This window comes from Eschrichtius robustus, chromosome 5 (assembly GCF_028021215.1).
Source record: "Eschrichtius robustus isolate mEscRob2 chromosome 5, mEscRob2.pri, whole genome shotgun sequence".
NCBI classification, from domain to species: Eukaryota; Metazoa; Chordata; class Mammalia; order Artiodactyla; family Eschrichtiidae; genus Eschrichtius; species Eschrichtius robustus.
In genome coordinates this window covers 6,681,167-6,700,725 of record NC_090828.1, presented here as the reverse complement: position 1 = coordinate 6,700,725, position 19,559 = coordinate 6,681,167, and the positions used below count along the sequence as shown (strand labels likewise).

The following is a 19,559-nucleotide window of genomic DNA, read 5'->3' as shown; positions in this document are numbered from 1 at the left end:
GAGTTCCGAGGGCAAGGCTGAGGAGTCTGAATTCTATTCTGGGCCCTAGGAATCTGTTGACCAAGGTTTCAGGGGTGGTGGTGGCGTGGGGACAGCTTATGCAGGGAGCCAAAAGGGACAGGTAGGGATTAGGGGGCTTGGGGGTTGAGGCCCTGAAGCAGGACCATGGCAGGTGGGTCTGAGAAACAGTGGTAGAATGATCCAGATTCAGCACTTTCTTGCTTGGACATGGGGCCTAGAGCAAAGGGAGAAGGGGTGTCACATCCATACAGAGACATTTACTGAGTCTTACTGTCTGCAAAACCATGGACGGCCACCTGCGTGAGAGAGTGGTTCCAAAGCTGAACCTGTGGACGTATATATGTATATATATGTGAATAGATACATACATAGATAGAGGCAGAGACACAGAGAGAGTCTTGTAGCAGAGACAGACAGGCAGACTGCTAAGGGGTACAAGGCCGAATAAAGCAAAATGCTACAGAGATTTAAGGAAGATGGCTTTGTTTCCCCCTGCAGGGTCCCACAGATTATCCAGAGGGCAAAGGACTTGTTTATGTAGCCCTTTTAGTTTAGTAACAAGCAGCTCCAATCTGATTCCATCAAAAGAACTAGGAATCTGTGGAGTGGTGGGTTTCTTAACTATTGGCTTCAGCTTTAAAAGAAATCACCTTCCAATGGGTTCCAGGAATGCTCTTGCAGACGCCCCACTCTTCAGTAGCCCCTAAAGCAAGACTACATCACTGCCCTGCTCAGTTTCCTTGGCCACCCATGCTCCACCAGGGCACATCTCACTCTGCCCTGTAATTGCCTGGTTGTTTGTCCACCAGAGCCCTCTTGACAGGCACAGACCGTTTCTAACTTGGGTTTCTGGCCCCAGCTCCTAGCATCGTGCTGGGAGGGCCAAGACTTCCCATAAATATTTGATGAGTGGGGGAATTAACAATGGATTTTGAGTGTCAGATCTTCACAGGTTTCAGGACAGGAGCTTTATCGAATTGCTTAGTAGTGGTTCTTGGTCGTAATTCTTGACAGTGTGTGGATTGTCTGCTATTCATATTGGTAAAGAACATTTCCTGGTCATGGGCAGAGTGACGATCCCAAACCATCCAAGTGCACAGAGGCCTCAAAAATTTCTGAGTTTCTGCGTCGTGCAGGAAAGCCACAAAATCATTACCGGGGTGACTGTGTGTACTTACAGCCCCTTTGCTCTGTGTAATCTACAGATGAACTCTCACAATATTGAGACTTCGGAAGAATTACTGCCCTTACTGTTTAAACTGGGCTATGAATTTCAGAATGGCAGATAAGCGCACAACAATGAGCAAAAGCATTGCTACCTCTTTTCTGTTCACCCAGAATCTTGGTCCTGGAGAATTGCTGAGTGTCTGGGCAGGGCAGGGAGGGCAGGGAGCTTCAGAGTACATGAGTGTGAGCACGTGCACACATGTGCACCCATACGTAAGCACACACAAGACTGGAGGTCTGTGGAGGAGGGATGGTGGTACAGGGAAAAGGGACTCTAAGTAATTACTCTAAGTACCGGAATGAGGGGGACCCAGTGAACATGCCCCACAGGACATCAATTTAAGTTAGCAGTTTCTCCACGAACCTCCTAACAGATCCCCAAGTATGGGCCAGTGATGTCCATAGTGAAAACTTTGGGCTCTGTGCTTTCATCCTGGGGTTGCGTCAAACAACAATGGATCCCAAAAGGAAAGAGCGAGGTGCTCAGTTCTGTCTGCACTCCGATTTGCCCTTTCTTGGGGAGGGGCACTTCTATTCGGCAACTACCATACTTGGCTCCCTGACCCTTCGCCCGATCTTCGGAGCACCAGCTAGTGCTGGGTATTGCTGTGGGAGTACATTCTACTTCATCCCAAAGTCCTGCCATCTGCCTTCTCTCCGTGTATTTTGATTGGGTCATGACTGTGGGGATTACAGCTCTACTTCTGTCTTCTGGTTTGTTGTCCATTTCCATCTCAGTCTTAATACTGTTGTCTGGGCCCTGCTTGAGGCCATGGGGAGTTGTGGTTAAGAGGCAGTGCTTCCAGGCTTCTACACCCAGGGCCTGGGTCTCAGATCTGCCACTTAGTAAATACAGGACTTTGGCAAATCACTCCATCTCTCTGAGCCTCAGTGTCTTTGTTTGTAAAATGGGAATAAGAGTATCAGCTTTTACAGCACAGTTCTTGGGGATTACCTAAGATGTGCTGTAAAGTACTAAGCGTCATACCTGGCACACAGCATATGCTCAATAGATACGTGTTCCTCTTAGTATTTTTGTTCATCTTGCCCCTTCGCCTTCAACTGATCATCAGAATTTCCCAAAGTGTCTTCTTTCCCTGGGCCTGCGTGATGAGCACAGTTGACCTTTTGCTGCCTGATCTCTTTTGGTTTCTTATTTACCGAGTGCTCTCTCACTGCCTCCCTGAATGGATATAGATCTGCCCTGAGAAAGGCCTTCTGTGCACACAGACTTGAGTTGGGCTTCCTTTCCCATCATTCTCTACTCCAGCAGCATTCATTTCCTTCTTACCTCCTAGGTCACAACCTCTGATGTGTCTGTTTATCTGTTTAGATTGTCAGTCTGTCTCTCCAGATGGAGCATGAATTCTGGGGAGGTGGGAGACGCATCTGTGGTGGTTTCTGCTGGAGCCTCCAAGCCCAGTACTGTGCCAGAATCAATAGATGTTGGCTGGATGAATGAATCAAAAAATGATGCAGTGGCTGGGTATATCTATCTATCATCTATCTATCTATCTATCTATCTATCTATCTATCTATCTATCTATCTCACAATGGACTATTACTCAGCCATAAAAAAGAATGAAATGATGCCATTTGCAGCAACATGGATGCAACTAGAGATCATCATACTGAGTGAGGTAAGTCAGACAGAGAAAGACAAATATCATATGGTATCACTTATATGTGGAGTCTACAAAATAATACAAATGAACTGATTTACAAAATAGAAACAGACTCACAGATGTAGAAAACAAATTTATGGTTACCAAAGGGGAAAGCGGGGGAGGGATAAATTAGGAGTGCTGGATTAACACATATACACTACTATATATAAAATAGATAAACAACAAGGGCCTACTGTATAGCACAGGGAACTATATTCAGTATTTTGTAATAACCTATAATGGAAAAGAATCTGAAAAAAAAAAAATATATATATATATATATATATATAAAACTGAATTGCTTTGCTGTACACCTGAAACTAACACTCAACCCCAAAATGGGCAGAAGACCTAAATAGACATTTCTCCAAAGAAGATATACAGATTGCCAACAAACACATGAAAGGATGCTCAACATCACTAATCATTAGAGAAATGCAAATCAAAACCACAATTGAGGTATCACCTCACACCGGTGAGAATGGCCATCAACAAAAAATCTACAAAAAATAAGTGCTGGAGAGGGTATGGAGAAAAAGGAACCCTCCTGCACTGCTGGTGGGAATGTAAATTGATACAGCCACTATGGAGAACAGCATGGAGGTAACTTAAAAAACTAAAAATAGAACTACCATATGACCCAGCAATTCCACTACTGGGCATATACCCTGAGAAAACCGTAATTCAAAAAGAGACATGTACCACAATGTTCATTGCAGCAGTATTTACAATAGCCAGGATGTGGAAGCAACCTAAATGTCCATCAACAGATGAATGGATAAAGAAGATGTGGCACATATATACAATGGAATATTACTCAGCCATAAAAAGAAATGAAATCGAGTTATTTGTAGTGAGGTGCATGGACTTGGAGTCTGTCATACAGAGTGAAGTAAGTCAGAAAGAGAAAAACAAATACCGTATGCTAACACATATATATGGAATCTAAAAAAAAAATGGTTCTGATGAACCTAGGGGCAGGACAGGAATAAAGATGCAGACGTAGAGAATGGACTTGAGGACACGGAGGGTGGGTGAAGGGGAAGCTGGGACGAAGTGAGAGAGTGGCATGGACATATATACACTACCAAATGTAAAAGAGATAGCTAGTGGGAAGCAGCCGCATAGCACAGGGAGATCAGCTCGGTGCTTTGCGACCACCTAGAGGGGTGGGATAGGGAGGGTGGGAGGGAGGCTCAAGAGGGAGGGGGTATGGGGATATATGTATACGTATAGCTGATTCACTTTGTTGTACAGCAGAAACTAACACAACATTGTAAAGCAATTATACTCCAACAAAGATAAAAAAAAAAAAGTGATTCAAGTGATTGTTAAGGAATTCCAGCCAGTTAAACTGTTGTTGCCTATGAAGAGACCTAGTCAAGTTCTGCCCTCTTTATCTCTAAAAGTAAACTTCCAGGTACCGCTAGCTCACTGACAGCGATCGTCACGTGACATAATCAAACATTAACTTGGTGTACAGTTTGGTTCTTGCGCTGTGTAAGTGGGAGAGGGCAGACCTCCGGCAGGTGACAGTCTTGGTAGCAACGGCAGGGGCACCATGACAGCAGGGTCCCAGGGTCCACGTCCACTCATCCTGGGCCTGCTGCTGTGCACGCTCGGCCCTGCCCTGACGCAGGGTGGGAAGCTGTTGGTGGTCCCCATAGACGGCAGCCACTGGCTGAGTTTGGTCGGGGCCATCCAGCAGCTGCAGCACAGGGGACATGACATAGTGGTCCTTGCATCCGATGCCTCCATGTACATTAAAGAAGGGGCATTTTACACCTTGAAGAGGTATCCTGTGCCATTCCGAAGGGAGGACTTGGAAGTGGCTTTTATAAACCTTGGGCGTAGTGTTTTTGAGAACGATCCTTTTCTGCAGCGCGTGGTCAAAATATACAAGAAAATCAAAGATGACTCGGCTCTACTTTTTTCCGCCTGCTCCCATTTACTGCACAACAAGGAGCTGATGTCCTCCCTGGCAGAAGGCAGCTTTGATGCTGTATTGACAGACCCTTTCCTTCCCTGTGGCCCCATCGTGGCCCAGTACCTGGCTGTGCCTGCCGTGTACTTTTTGAATGGAATGCCATGCAGCCTGGACTTTCAGGGTACCCAGTGCCCCAACCCACCATCCTATGTGCCCAGGCCTCTGTCCTTTAACTCAGATCGCATGACCTTCCTGCAGCGGGTGAAGAACATTCTCATTGCCTTGTCAGAGAACTTTCTGTGCAGCATGGTTTACTCCCCGTACGCGCCACTTGCCTCGGAAGTGCTTCAGAAAGACGTGACTCTCCAGGACCTTATGAGCTATGCATCTATCTGGCTCCTCAGAAGTGACTTTGTAAATAATTACCCAAGGCCCATCATGCCCAATACAGTTTTTATTGGTGGGATCAACTGCGCTAGCAAAAAGCCACTATCTCAGGTGTGTATTTGAGTGGGAACTTTAGATGCCTGTAGTCTAGCAAGTGCTTTGGGTCGATGAGCTTGCCACAGGTGCTGAATGAGCATGCTGAGATAGTCTCAAATGTCCTCTCTCGTTGATTTCTATCTCACCAGTCTCCTAGGTCTGAGATGTAATTTATAGTTGTCTTTGGCATCATCTTCTGGGTTATTTCTTTTATCAGATACTTCAGGAAAGTGTATTTTGGCCACTTTATTCTGTGTGCTCCAGCAGATAATAATCAATTAGATGCAACACCGGTTAAATGCCATAAACACAGCATGCTGGGTTCAGGGTTCCTTGCAGAGAACAAAATTGTGCTGCATGCACTTTGCCCGTGACTGGGTCAGGCTCACAAGAGTCAAGATTGCTGAAATAATTTTTTGATGTCTATAGATCCCAGCAGGGAAAATTGCCTTTATGTTTCTGACTAAAGGTCCATTTCTAGATAGGCTGAATCCTGCAGTTCCGTTTCCTCTACTAAGCAAATCACCAGATAGCCAGGTTCTGACAATGGGCAGAAAGTTCATGCATCTCTCTTAAATGCTTATATGTTAATTTTTTTCTCCTACACCATTGGAAGTATGCAGAAAAGTAGCATTCACATCCTCTTCCAAATCTCAACAGAGGAGATACAGAATAGCAGGAGAGGCTCCTTCAAAAAGGGGTTTGGGAAGGATTCTTCAAGAAGATGACACTTCAGTGGGGGTGCATTCATTTATTTTTCAAGTATTGGTTGAGGATCTGCTGGTAGCCCAGGCACGTTCCAGGTGCTGAGTCTGGCTCCTACTAAGGGGCTATCATCACCCTTGGAGAGCGATGAATCTTATTTCCAGTGTGCCCCAACATGATTCATATTTTAAATGATCACGTAATTGTCACAGCCAGGAGAAACTCTGGGCGGCGGGAAGAAAACCAGGAGAAATCAAGTGTCAGGTGGATGCCTTCACCTCACTGCTGCAAGACAGAGTCTCCAGAATGGGGCTCTGATTCTGGCCCTGTGACGTGGAGAGAGATCTGATAATCCCTCAAAGGTCCTATGGCAATAAGATTCTGAGAAATGACCCGCTGGACACATTTGTGTCTTGATGGGGTGGTCTGGTGAAGAAAGAAGGAGGTGGTGTTGATTTTCTGAAAGCAAGATGAGAAAACCTAAGAGTATAGAAAGCCATTAATGATTCTCTTTCAGACAGAGGAAAAGGAAGGAGTGAAATATCATCAAACCAATGGGCGTATTCAGGTCAAAGGAAAGAAAGCTAGCCAGCACATCCAAGTGAGATTTTCATTTCATTGCTTTGCGTTAAGTTTGCCATTGATTTTTGGCAAACAGTCTTTATTTATTTAAATGATTTCCTTCTTTATTTTGCATGTTTAATGGGAGAGGCTGCAGAACTTTATCAACTACCTTTCTTTTTTTTTTTTTTCAACTACCTTTCTTGATATCATATTTTTATATCATTTATTGATAGATTTTTTCCCCTGTAAATTTGTCTAAGTGGTGAATTGTATTGAGTATGTGTTGGCTGCTGCCTTGTTTGGTGCAAATAAGCTTAGGTGTGAGAATGTCTCTGTAAGTTGTACCAAATAGTAGCTCTCCTTGTCCTATTTTAAATGCTTTTAATTTGAAATTCCACTTTTTTGGATATTAATATCACCATTCCTGCATTATTTTTGTTTTCACTTCTCTAGTGCCTCTTTACTACTCCATATCTTCAACCGTCTTTCTCTTTAAACAAGGTGGAGCCGATATTCTTAACCTAGTCAGGCAGGCAGATTCCTTTAATAGTTGAATTTTGCCTGTTTGTACTTAACAATTGATAGATTTGATTATAATTCTTCCAGTTTATTTTTATTTTGCTTTTTCATCTCCCCGTTTCTTGATTTTTGCTGGTTTGTCACGTTGCTGTTATCTTCTTTTTCTTTTTATTAATTAAAGAATGTTACTCTGCACTTCCCTCCCTCTAGTGGGGACCATCCTACTCCCAATGCTACTGGTAAATGTCCAGAACTTTTCAGGAATAAAGATAAAATCTTTATTTGGTAATGAGAGTCCATAGAGAAAGCACAGCCTGGTGCTGGGCATACCTTTGGGATGTCTGAAAGAATAAAGATGGTAGAACAGTGTCGAGAGCAAAGGCATGAAACTCAAGAATTCCAAGATGTCAGTCCCCTCTCAGGGTGAGAGACCATCTTTGTAGACATGTAGAGATACAGAGACGATACCCATACATCCACATTAGTTGTGAGGAAAATAGCCAAACAGAAGATGGGTGAGAACATACTTGAAGATGACGAGGAAAAGAAAGAGTGCTGGCCAGGGAAGCCTGCAATGTTTGTAAGTGGCTCTGAGTGTATAATGATAAAGCGACATGTTTCCAACATACTAAGGGTTTCACGAGGCTTCTTGCAAAACAAAAGGCATTTGGGAAGGAAAAATCTAATAAAAGCCTGGAACTAAAAATACTAAACTTGCAGCAAAAGTCAGGGTTTTTGTATTAAAAGCCTCCTTGGAGTAGGCAAGTATTTTCGCTTCGGGGAGCCTTTTTTTTCTGGAATGGGATAAGAGGTGGGGGGTCGAGGTTTATTTCAGTCAACACACGGCTTTGCTCTTTGGCCATTCCAGAGACTGTGAAATCGGGGCAAGGTTTAGGGGAAGTTTTGCCAAGTAGGGGGTAGACCTCACCATTACTGAATCCCGTACTGGCCCAGAATTGACACTGGCCATGTGCCCTTCTGTGATCTGTAAATGGACTTTCATGGCATTTAAACTCCAGCCAAGTGATATTACCTAACTTTGGGTGTTTATGGCCCTGTGCGTTCCCTTTGTGTTAATCACATCCTGCGGTGGCTGAGTGGCTGTGGAAGGGTATGGAAGGAGGGGACATTGGCCCTTTCTAGACAAGGTTAAAGTAAGAGTTGGTTTCATGAAGGAGAGCAGGTCCTAGGAAATTTAGGAAATTCAGCGTGGTCGGTGGGGAGGATGATACCAGCTCCTTGACCTTTCAGATGAGCCCGATGGGAAAGGCTAAGACACAGCTGCCAGGAGCCAGGGGCCTAGAACAGGGCCTGAGGCTGGTGGGGGCGGACTAGACAGTGGGATGGCCTGGCAGTAGGGCTGGTCAGTGGCTTTACCGGCATGCTTGGAATCAAGCTTGGCAGCCATCTCTGAAAATCATGTGTGCTGAGCCCCGTACGAAGTCTCCTAGCTCACATCCAGGGTAGCCAGCATCGTGGTTTGTCCAGGACTGTTCTGGTTTTAACACTGAAAGTCCCAGGAAACCCCGCAGTTCTGGGCAAAGCCAACCACATCACACAGTCTCACTAATGCCCTTGGCACTCTTTGGAGACGTACAAAACCATCTGGAGACTCTCAGAGAGTTAATTAGATCATTAATAACCGACAGTTGGGGGAAAATTGCCCTACTTATGCCTTGCTCTATTTCCTTTAAGTGGATTCCCACTGTGTACGTGTGTGCCCCTGCATGTGTGCGTATGCAGGTGTGTGTGCATGTATCTCCTGAAGCCTGGAGCACTCTGGCGTTGGCTCTGAAGTTTGGGAACAGATCAGGCTGAGCTAAGATTATTGTGGAGGGCTGAATCTAGGAGCTTCCTTCCTCTCTTCCTGAAACACACCCACCACTCATCTCCAGGTTCTTGTTTCAACACTGTGGCTAATGCTGCTGTTCTTCTGATTGAATCATTTTGTTGCATCCTTTCAGAGCTTTTGTTTGACATCCATCTCTAAGTCTATTCCTTATTACTTTAGGGAAGGGCCTTTACCAGGTCGTAAACTAGAATCTGTATTTACTAGTTGGGATCCCTGCCAACTCTGATTCTCACCCCATACACACAGACATTTTCTAAAATCCTGCTTTGTTCAAGGGAACCACAGATTGCTCGTGTTCTAGTGGTTGTAAGATTCATTGTTAACTGGAAAATCAATCACGGTGTACAGTTCAAATACACCAAAACTCACTTGATTAACAAATTACTCCTTGGGAATTCCCTGGTTGTCCAGTGGTTAGGACTCTGTACTTTCACTGCCGAGGGCCCAGGTTCAATCCCTGGTTGGGGAACTAAGTTCCCACAAGCCGCACAGCGCGGCCAAAGAGAAAAACATTATTCCTTGATTTAAAAAAGTCGACTTAATGGCAATAGGACACCGTTGGCAAAGGGAGGACTTTGAATCAATTCAGCCCCCCGTTTTTGGTTTTTTAAAAAATTATTAGCACCTTTAATTATTATTAATTAATTAATTTATTTTTTTGGCTGTGTTGGGTCTTCGTTTCTGCGCGAGGGCTTTCTCTAGTTGTGGCAAGCGGGGGCCACTCTTCATCGCGGTGCGCGGGCCTCTCACCATCGCGGCCTCTCTTGTTGCGGGGCACAGGCTCCAGACGCGCAGGCTCAGCAGTTGTGGCCCACGGGCCCAGTTGCTCCGCGGCATGTGGGATCTTCCCAGACCAGGGCTCGAACCCGTGTCCCCTGCATTGGCAGGCAGACTCTCAACCACGGCGCCACCGGGGAAGCCCAGCCCCCAGTTTTTGAATGATGCTGTCTCACATGCAGAGGACAACAAGCTGGTGTAATCTGCAGAGGGCTTCGCATGTAGCCCTCTCTCTGTTCCTCATCCCTTATTCCTTGTGTCATCTGGCCCAGAAGTTTCTTCAGAAAGTCCCATTGCCTCATCTTGAGCTTTGTCCTTAAATAGCCAAGGCCGTAATGCCTGCGGATGATCCTTGTTGGATGCCTCCTGAGACAATGGAGCAGCCTTACATTTGCAGCCTTCCTTGGATGACAATGATGGACATAGTGATACAAGGAATCAGCTTCTGGAACAGGACATGAGCACTCTGTGAGGGTCATATGCTGGGTGCGTGAAGACTCTGCCTGTTTCTCCTTCCCACCCGTGGCTTTGGTAGTCAGGGTTTACTCACGTGCCCTTGACCTTCTCTGAACTCCACAGAAGGGGCTCAGATCGCTGGGACACACTTGGCAAGAGTTTCTGTCGCCTATTTTGTATTTTTCATACCTAGTTTACTTTTTACAGTACATTAAGGAACCAGCAAAGAAAGATTCAAATAAACTTCTGTATACTCTTCTTGCTAAAGCAGGCAAGTTGACTTAAACTCTTTAGAAACTCCTCTCCAGGAAAGGTGGAAAAATGCATGGTTGACTGGTTGAATTTCACCACTGAGTTGACGTGAATATGATCTTTAATCATCCAAGTGTGTTTGGCTGCCATGTGGGAGACTGTCATAGGCTGCAGGGAAGCTGTGAAAGGATGTTTTTGCTATTTGAACCTTTTTCCTTAATCCCGAGTCTAATCCTTAATGCTGTCTGTAGCTTTCTGCTTTGACTCCATTCATTCTTTCAATATAAAAGAAAATTCTAGAAATCTTGAAAAGTAATACAGGTCTTTACTGTAGATTTTCTTAGGCAATACAGGAACTTTAATGTCCATAGAAAGCTTTCCAAAATTCTCTTTGGACCGGGTTCCTCTCCTCCAATGTTTCCTTCCACAGAATCTGCTGAAAGGTTCTCTCCTCTCTCCAGGATGCCCCTTCCCCTCTCCTCCCTCCTTCCTGTTGTCTTCAACTCTCTCCTTCAGCCCCGCCCACCCCTAAAGGCCTGCTTTCCTCCAAGACTTTCCCAGCTGCCTGAAGCCCTGGAGAAGTGGATCTGGTCTTACCTCTGATCACTTTTCTTTTGGAAACTTGGCACATTACCTGGATTCTGTATCTCAGAGAAGAACCCAAGTGATAACTCTGTAAGCAGGAAGCCTTCTTCCTGTGGGATGGAAGGCAGTTAGGGAGGGAGGGATGCTCTAATACACACTAATGCTTTGTGTCTCTATCACACACACACACACACACACACACACACACACACACACACACACACTCCTTTAATCACATTCTTAAGAGGAAGATACCTGATTCATAGCTGAATGTATGCTGTCGCCAAAGAATATGAGAAAAAAATTTAACTGGAAATTTCTCTTCTGGTCCTAGGAATTTGAAGCCTATGTAAATGCTTCTGGAGAACATGGAATTGTGGTCTTCTCCTTGGGCTCAATGGTCTCAGAGATTCCAGAGCAGAAAGCTACGGAAATTGCTGATGCTTTGGGCAAAATACCTCAGACAGTAAGAAGATTCTACACGATTTCTTTTTATCTGTCTTCACAAGAGTTCTAACCCCAGGCTTTCAGTACCTAAATTAATTCTATGAGTTGGGCTTTAGGCTTGGGTTTCCCTGCCACTTCCCAATTATTAATCCAAAGTTGTTCTTTTTTTGCAATTTCACTCTCAACTACTCTGTTAAAACATGATCCACTTCACGAGGAGGTCTCTTTCTCTCTAAGTGACTCAAAAGTATATTAGAATTTATTTTTAAAAATAAAATGGGCAGGATAGTGTTTCTTCATATTGCATAAGAATATTTCTCCAGAAAGCTGTTGCTTAGAACCCTGGATTTGTTTCTTATATTTCTGCTTTAATAGTTCTATGCCCACTCATTTTGTTAAGTAAACTTTCCCTTGAAGGGCAGAGAAGTGCAAAATCGTAAATGTACAGCCTGATGAATGTTCACAAGTTCACAAAGTGAACACACCCGTGGAATCAAGCCTCTGGAACAAGACACAGAATGTTGCCCATCCCCAGAAGCCTTCTTACTCGCTATACCTCCCACCCTTGCCAAGGTTATATTCATTCGGAGACTCCACTTTCTAGCTACTATAGCAGATGTCTTGCTTTGTTTTAAAAATCATATTATGTTCCTAAACTTTATTTGTTTTTTGTTTTTTTGTGTTTTTGCTTCTGCAAGGTCCTGTGGCGGTACACTGGGACGCCACCACCGAATCTTGCGAAGAACACAAAACTTGTCAAGTGGCTGCCCCAAAATGATCTGCTTGGTACGTGGGGGAGGATTTGATGTGTAGGTCAAACCAAGGTTAAATTAAGAAAGTGGCTCAGGCAGGGCTATTCTAAAGAATTGTTCAGCTGGAAAATATTATGGCCAATGTATCTCATGTTGCTTTTTACCCGGTAGGACGTCTCAACCCACATTTTCTTCTGCACGTTTCTGCAAGGGCCACGTGTGGATGGCACTGGGTCCTGAGAGTGCTTTCAGAACCTAGACGATGTCAGATTGTGAAACTCAGTGGCTTGACTGCTGGCATCCCTCCCTGTTTTGCTTCTCAGGTCACCCAAAGACTCGGGCCTTTATCACACATTCCGGCTCCCATGGTGTTTATGAAGGAATATGTAATGGTGTTCCCATGGTGATGATGCCCTTGTTTGGCGATCAGATGGACAATGCGAAGCGCATGGAGACCCGGGGAGCCGGAGTAACCTTGAACATCCTGGAAATGAGTTCAGAAGATTTAGAAAATGCCCTGAAAACCGTCATCAGTGACAAAAGGTAAGAGAGAAGCTACCAAGGAATACTACTTATATTCTGGCCATCGCTTCACAATAAGCATTCAGATGTGAAAACAAATACATCAAGATCTAATTTATAAGTAAGATGATTCGGGGTTATTATTATTCCTTTTAGAAAAAGATGCTTTAATTCCTATGGAATTTATCACAGAACTGATTTTTTTAACTTTTTGGGTTTATTTATTCTATTATTTATTTATTTATGGCTGTGTTGGGTCTTCGTTTCTGTGTGAGGGCCCTCCCCAGCTGCGGCAAGTAGGGGCCACTCCTCATCGCGGCGCCTCCCGTTGCGGAGCACAGGCTCCAGACGCGCAGGCTCAGCAATTGTGGCTCATGGGCCCAGCCGCTCCGCGGCATGTGGGATCCTCCCAGACCAGGGCTCGAACCTATGTCCCCCGCACTGGCAGGCAGACTCCCAACCACTGCGCCACCAGGGAAGCCCACACAGAAGTGATTTTAAATATTATTTCCCTTGGTATATTTAAAACTCCAATTTAAAAAAAAAAACAATGTCAATATAATAGATGTCTGATCTATAAGTTCCTGCAAAGAGAGAAGTATTCCATTACAAGAAACATAGTGTCTGTAAGATAAAAACAAACCAGGTGCTTAAAGGTAAGGCTTTTCCGAGCACTGAAACCTGTGAGAAATTTTGTCCATGGGGTTTATTAATGTGTGTGTGTGTGTGTGTGTGTGTGTGTGTGTGATGTGATATGACAAAGGCTTATAATAAAAGCAAAGTCAAGTTTGTTCAAATGTGGCTATGAAAACAATTCAAAAGGCAAAAAGCCACCAGATCGAATTATCTCTGCGTGAACTTGATTGTATTGCTACAAGTGATAGGCTGATCAAAACCTTATGAGAAGAAGTGATTGCCAGGAGTGGACTTCATCCAATAATCAATTATGTATGTGCGTGTGCACATGCATGTGTGTATGTATCTACGACAGTGTCAGGAGCCTTCACCCATACTTGCTTCATTTTGAAGGAGGACAGACGTGAAAAGACTGGAGTGTGTTCAGATGGGAGGACACACTACACAGGGGGACACTGAGCCTGGACCAGGAAAATGTGCTAGAAATGATGGTGCTCCCATGTGTGTGATGCCTGTGAATGAAAAGAATTGCCTACACAACCCCAGGGTGAAGTGCCCACAGTGCCAGCAACAACCTTCCCAGAGCAGTCGGTGTGGTTCTTATCCATCATTCCAATTGGCTTCCGGCAGCCCAGCATGTCAGCATCGGGTGGCGCTGCTCACACATCACTACAATTAAAGCCCGATTTCTTTCCATATGCTGGAAACTCATTCTTGAGGTTCATATTAGTGATGTAATTTTGACCTTTCATTCAGTGGTATGGACAACTACTTGTAACCTGAAAATGACTTGGTAGAAGTTCTCTGGTACATTATCATTAAAACAAAACAAAACAAAACACTAATCGGTCAGCTTAAGTTACTAACTTCATCTATCCATTTCTGAGCCATCTCCGATTGTGAATCTCCATGTTCCCAGCACTCTAAGCTGGGACTGGACCTACATAAAATAAAAAGAAGTGGAAAAATTTCCAACATCAGATTATACAACCAGGCCATATCAGGTGCTCAATAAATATTGAATGAATGAATGAAAGTCCAAGAAAATCTATTTTATAAGAGAAGATTTATACACAAGGAAGATGTTTAACAGAATTTATGACCAAGTATTAATAGTACATTATAATAATGTATCCAAATAAAATGATGGACATATTCAAGGACAGCAATGATCATAACCGCTCCTGAATAAGCGTCTCGCTTTTCTCTTTCTTCTCTCTTTTCTTTCCCTTGTCTTCTTCTTCTCCTTACCCTCCTCCTCCTTCTCCTCCTCCTCCTTCTCTTTCCTCTTTAAGTGCATCCATACTAAGGGTTGAAGTATCTAACCCATTTTGGATTTGGATATTCTGACTCAGCTATCGACACAGTCCAAAATAAACAGGAATCCATTTTTCTTTAACAGGCTGCAAAGACACTGCCTCATGCAAAATTTAGCACTTGGAGGTTTGATGTTTCAACAGTTGAATTGAAAGTATAGCACTGTCTTGGAGATGGCACTTAAAAATGGTTTTTACTTTGGCTAGAAGAGATTGTTTACAATCTCATTGAATGGGAAATCATTAATAATTTCTGAGATGACCTTTTCCTTTATTTCTTTATCTTGTTACGAAAAAAGTATGATCAATTGCCTACAAAGATATCACTAAAAAGAAAAGAAGAAAAGTAGGACGCAAGTTTCAAATAATTTAAAATTATAATTTTGGCTTCCAGTTTTCTTTCTTCCTTTCCCCTTTTCTTCCTTCCTCCCTCCTTCCCTCCCTCCCTCCCTCCCTCCCTCTCTCTCTCTTTCTTTCTTTCTTTCTTTCTTTCTTTCTTTCTTTCTTTCTTTCTTTGTTTCTTTCTTTCTTTCTTTCATTCTTTCTAGAATATTTAGTGTGTGTTTTCTTTTCTGGTTACAATAGAAACTCTGCCAAGTTTGGAAAATCTGGTAGCGTTCCTAACTGGAAGCAAGCATAGAGGATGGTTCGCTACTGTTGGTGTTCCAGGCATTCACATAACTGTCTTTGTGTGTTCAGCTATAAGGAAAACATCATGCACCTCTCTCGCCTTCACAAGGACCGCCCCATGGAGCCTCTAGACCTGGCTGTATTCTGGGTGGAGTTTGTGATGAGGCACAAGGGGGCGCCACACCTGCGCCCTGCGGCCCATGACCTCACCTGGTACCAGTACTACTCTTTGGATGTGATCGGCTTCCTCCTGGCGGTCGTACTGACAGTCATCTTCATCACCTTTAAGGGCTGTGCCTTTGCCTTCTGGAAATGCTTCGGGAAAAAAGAGCGAGTGAAGAAATCTCATAAATCCAAGGCACACTGAGAACTGGGTTGGAAACTTGCAAACAGAGTCAGGTTAAATTCATGTTATGCTTATTCAAGAAATACTTTGCCAGAAAATAACACCCCAGAGTGTGTTTTAAAAAATAAAAATGATCTAAGCGTTAGTCACACATATAGGTAGAGATATTTAAATATCTTTTCTGCTCCCTCCAGGATCTTTAATCTGGACTACACTTGTCATCTTTCAAATGACTTGCAAAGAGGGTTGGATAGGTCCCTCCTTCAATCTGCAGTACTTCACCTACGCAGAAATGGGACCTGTTTGGGAGCCACTGCTTCCCCCTGCCCCCCCCCCCACCCCCCCGCCCCAGGATGAGTTGTAACCTCATCTTCTGGCATCTGTAGATGGATGTGATAGATTCCTTCACCAATAATGCCTGGTTCTAAATTATGCTCATGCTTCACAGATGTCACTTTGTGCATCTAAGTAAGGAAACGTTTATTCCTTGTACTTGATATGATATGAATGAATGGTATAGATTTCTGACTTTGGGGGGAAAGAATGATGTATAAAATTGATGGGTGATATGCCTGAGCAGACAATCATTGCTTGAGCCAAATGGATCTGAATTTGACAAAAGCCTAAATTATAGCGACTGGCAAGTATATTTTCTCTGATGTAATAACTAAAAACATATTAATAAATTCATATAAATTATATTTATTAGGTGGTCTCTTCATGGGTGTTGCATTTATTTATTGTTAAACTACAAGTTCTAACTACAAAAGTAATGCATGATTCTGACAGAAAATTTGAAAAATATAGAGGTGTACACATATACACACAAGGAAATTAAAATCACCATTAACCATGTTCCCTGCAAATAACCACAGTTAGTAAATATTTTGGCAAATGTATATAGTTATAAAATATTGCAAAGATACCAAAGATATCTAGTGTTTTCTAACATTCTTCCTTCACTTCATCCTATTGTGAATGTTCTCTCCAGGTCTTTGTATAATATTTAATGTGTTTTAAGTGGCCAAGGAATATTCTATTGCATGAATATACCAGGATTTATTTAACCACTACTTCCTGGTGTATTCACTTTTATTTTCTTTTAGAGAAAAGACTTCACCGAATATCCTAGTAGCTAAGTCTTTGTACATATTCATGACTATTTCCATGGGAAAGTGCCTTACAACAAATCCATGGTTGTCTGTTTCGGTTCCTTTAAGGTGTGGATCCACAGGCAAGGAGTTTATCTGGGAAGTGAAGGAAACCCTGAAGGGGAGTGGGGAGTAGGATGGGGAGTGATGACCATCAGGAAGGCAGCTCTCTGTGGGCAGTGGGAACTGAATCCTGCTGGTTGACACTGGGAGCCAGTGCAGAAAACATGCCAGACTTACCCAGACTGGAGGGGCAAGGCCCTTGGGGATCTGAGCACTTGCCCCTGTCGGTGATTGGCTGCTCCCAGGTGATATTAATTTCCCTGCACTTCCAGTCGGCCACAAGAGCAGGCAAGGAGGGCTTTAAAACCCAGAGAGGTCCCACGGGAGAGAAATGCAGGTGTGGTGTTGGAGGTCCGGCCCTGTGCACTAAGCGATAAGAACACAGGGATCTGGGTGGGGCACTGATGCACGGTTACCTTGGGCAAATGGTTTGAGATATTCCCGAACTTGCCAGAGGGGTTCAATCAGTGGTGAGGGAGCCAGGTTCTCAAACTCCCTTCAGTATAAAGTATTATCTTGAGAAAAGAAAGTATCAGTTTCATAGGCAAAAGTGGGATTTTGTTTTTAATTGCCTGTTATTATTATTAAAGGTTGAATTTCTTTTTTCAAGCTCATGAGCCATTTGTATTTCCTTTTTGGAGAATATTCTTTGCCTGTTTTCCTGTGGGGTGTATTACCCTGATGATTTTTTTTTTAAATTTTTTTCTTGTTTTCCTTCCCTTTATTTTTTATTTTTTTAATAAATTTATTTATTTATTTAGGCTGCTTTGGGTCTTCGTTGCTGTGCGTGGGCTTTCTCTAGTTGCGGCGAGAGGGGGCTACTCTTTGCTGCGGTGCGCGGGCTTCTTATTGTGGAGGCTTCTCTTCTTGCGGAGCACGGGCTCTAGGCGCGCAGGCTTTAGTAGTTGTGGCGCGCGGGCGCTAGAGCGCAGGCTCAGTAGCTGTGGCGCCCGGGCTTAGTTGCCCCACGGCATGTGGGATCTTCCTGGATCAGGGCTCGAACCGTGTGCCCTGCATTGGCAGGCGGATTCTTAACCACCGAGCCACCAGGGAAGCCCCTGATGCTTTGTTGAGTGCTTACTGAATCACTGAAAATACCCTCCTGTCACGTGCATTTTTTTCTTCCACTTGTTCTTTAATTTTGTCCACACCTTTGTTTGTTGGTTTGTTTTTTGCTTTGTGTTACATGTAGAACTTTCAAATGTGTGGGCTTCAAATTGGAGCTGGGGTCATGGCTAGCTAGGATTTCTCCTGACCCCAGCCCAATTTATTCCTTCCCTAGGTGGCTTTTGGAACACAAGCCGTTCACACCAGTTCCATCCCACACCTCTGAGCCCCATGTTGTTTCGTGGACTATGTCCCCCCTCCTTCAAGGTCCTTCCCGGTCCACCCAGGGACCACCTCCCGGCCTCACTGCCCACGGCTCCCTGCTACTCCACCCCTCAACCCCCAAGCCCCAGGGACCCCGAGCTGCTCTGACCTCCCCCAGTTCATGCTCCTGTGCACCTTTGTGTTCCTAGTTTTTAGACCCTCTTGTTTACAAGTAAGACAACCCAACTTGGGATATCTTAAGCAAAAAAGAGGTCATTTTGTAAGGAGACGTGCTTCCTAAGGGTGAGAGGCTCACGGCCAAGCCTCCAGAGGAGTTGAGCTGAGTGCAGCCTCTCTGGCCCCCTCCCATCCCTGCATGCTCCAGGCGCCGGCTTTACGCCTCCCTCTCCTCTCGGCCTTCCCAGCTCCTCAGTCCCGGGAACCGTCATCCCCAAGATCCCACAGGCGACTGACTGCGTTCTCGCTTACCCAGAGTTCCGGATTCCTGTGAGAAAGAACCTGATTGGTCCAGCTGGATCAGGTGTCCACTCCTTATCCAATGAGGAGTGGCGGGGGAGGGATTATAGACGGAAAACACGGCCGCCAGGACCCCGTTAACTGTGACTCTGTGGGTCAGGGAAGCGGGAGCCCTGTGAGCCGGTAAGGTGCCCCCAAATGTGTTCACTGTATACATACTCTATTTCCATTTTTTCCACTTTCTTACTGGCCCTTTCATGCACTTAAGCTCACAGGTTTCCACGACTACCGTGTTTTCTTTTTTTCAGGTTGGTTCCCATAGAAGCAGATGTGGGAAGCTCAGCTGCGTGACAGCACTAAGAGTGGCTGAGTTTTTTTTTTGTTTTTTTTTTTTTAATTAATTAATTTATTTATTTTTGGCTGTGTTGGGTCTTCGTTTCTGTGCGAGGGCTTTCTCCAGCTGTGGCGAGCGGGGGCCACTCTTCCTCGCGGTGCGTGGGCCTCTCACTGTCGCGGCCTCTCCCGTTGCGGAGCGCAGGCTCCAGACGCGCAGGCTCAGTAGTTGTGGCTCGTGGGCTTAGTTGCTCCGTGGCATGTGGGATCTTCCCGGACCAGGGCTCGAACCCGTGTCCCCTGCATTGGCAGGCAGATTCTCAACCACTGCGCCACCAGGGAAGCCCGGAGTGGCTGAGTTTATGAGTGCGTTGTATGTGAGTCCTGTATTACTGTCATACTCAGAAAAAAAGTATTTTCATTTGGAAAACCAAGCAGAAGCCACTTCATTCTCCTGGATCTCATCCTCTTAGCATCCTCTGTAGATAACGTGTTTGGGGCATCGCACTTTTGGCCATGGCTTACACTCACCATGTATGC

At 44.5% G+C, this 19,559-nt stretch overlaps 1 protein-coding gene across 4 annotated transcripts in view; it reads left to right on the top strand.

The window, feature by feature from the left end:
- Positions 1-16,017, top strand: part of LOC137765040 (UDP-glucuronosyltransferase 1A1-like) — a 38,319-nt gene extending 22,302 nt beyond the window's left edge. Inside the window, exons 1-6 of one of the 4 annotated variants that reach the window (XM_068544189.1) lie at positions 4,452-5,340; positions 6,548-6,631; positions 11,370-11,501; positions 12,181-12,268; positions 12,558-12,777; positions 15,408-16,017. In XM_068544189.1, the coding sequence (XP_068400290.1) occupies positions 4,477-5,340; positions 6,548-6,631; positions 11,370-11,501; positions 12,181-12,268; positions 12,558-12,777; positions 15,408-15,705 (1,686 nt within the window). In that variant the 5' untranslated portion in view covers positions 4,452-4,476 and the 3' untranslated portion in view covers positions 15,706-16,017. Of the gene's footprint in view, positions 1-4,451; positions 5,341-6,547; positions 6,632-11,369; positions 11,502-12,180; positions 12,269-12,557; positions 12,782-15,407 lie in introns of those variants that run through there. The other 3 variants (XM_068544190.1, XM_068544191.1, XM_068544192.1) reach the window with 3 other exon arrangements.
- The last annotated feature ends 3,542 nt before the right edge of the window (positions 16,018-19,559 follow it).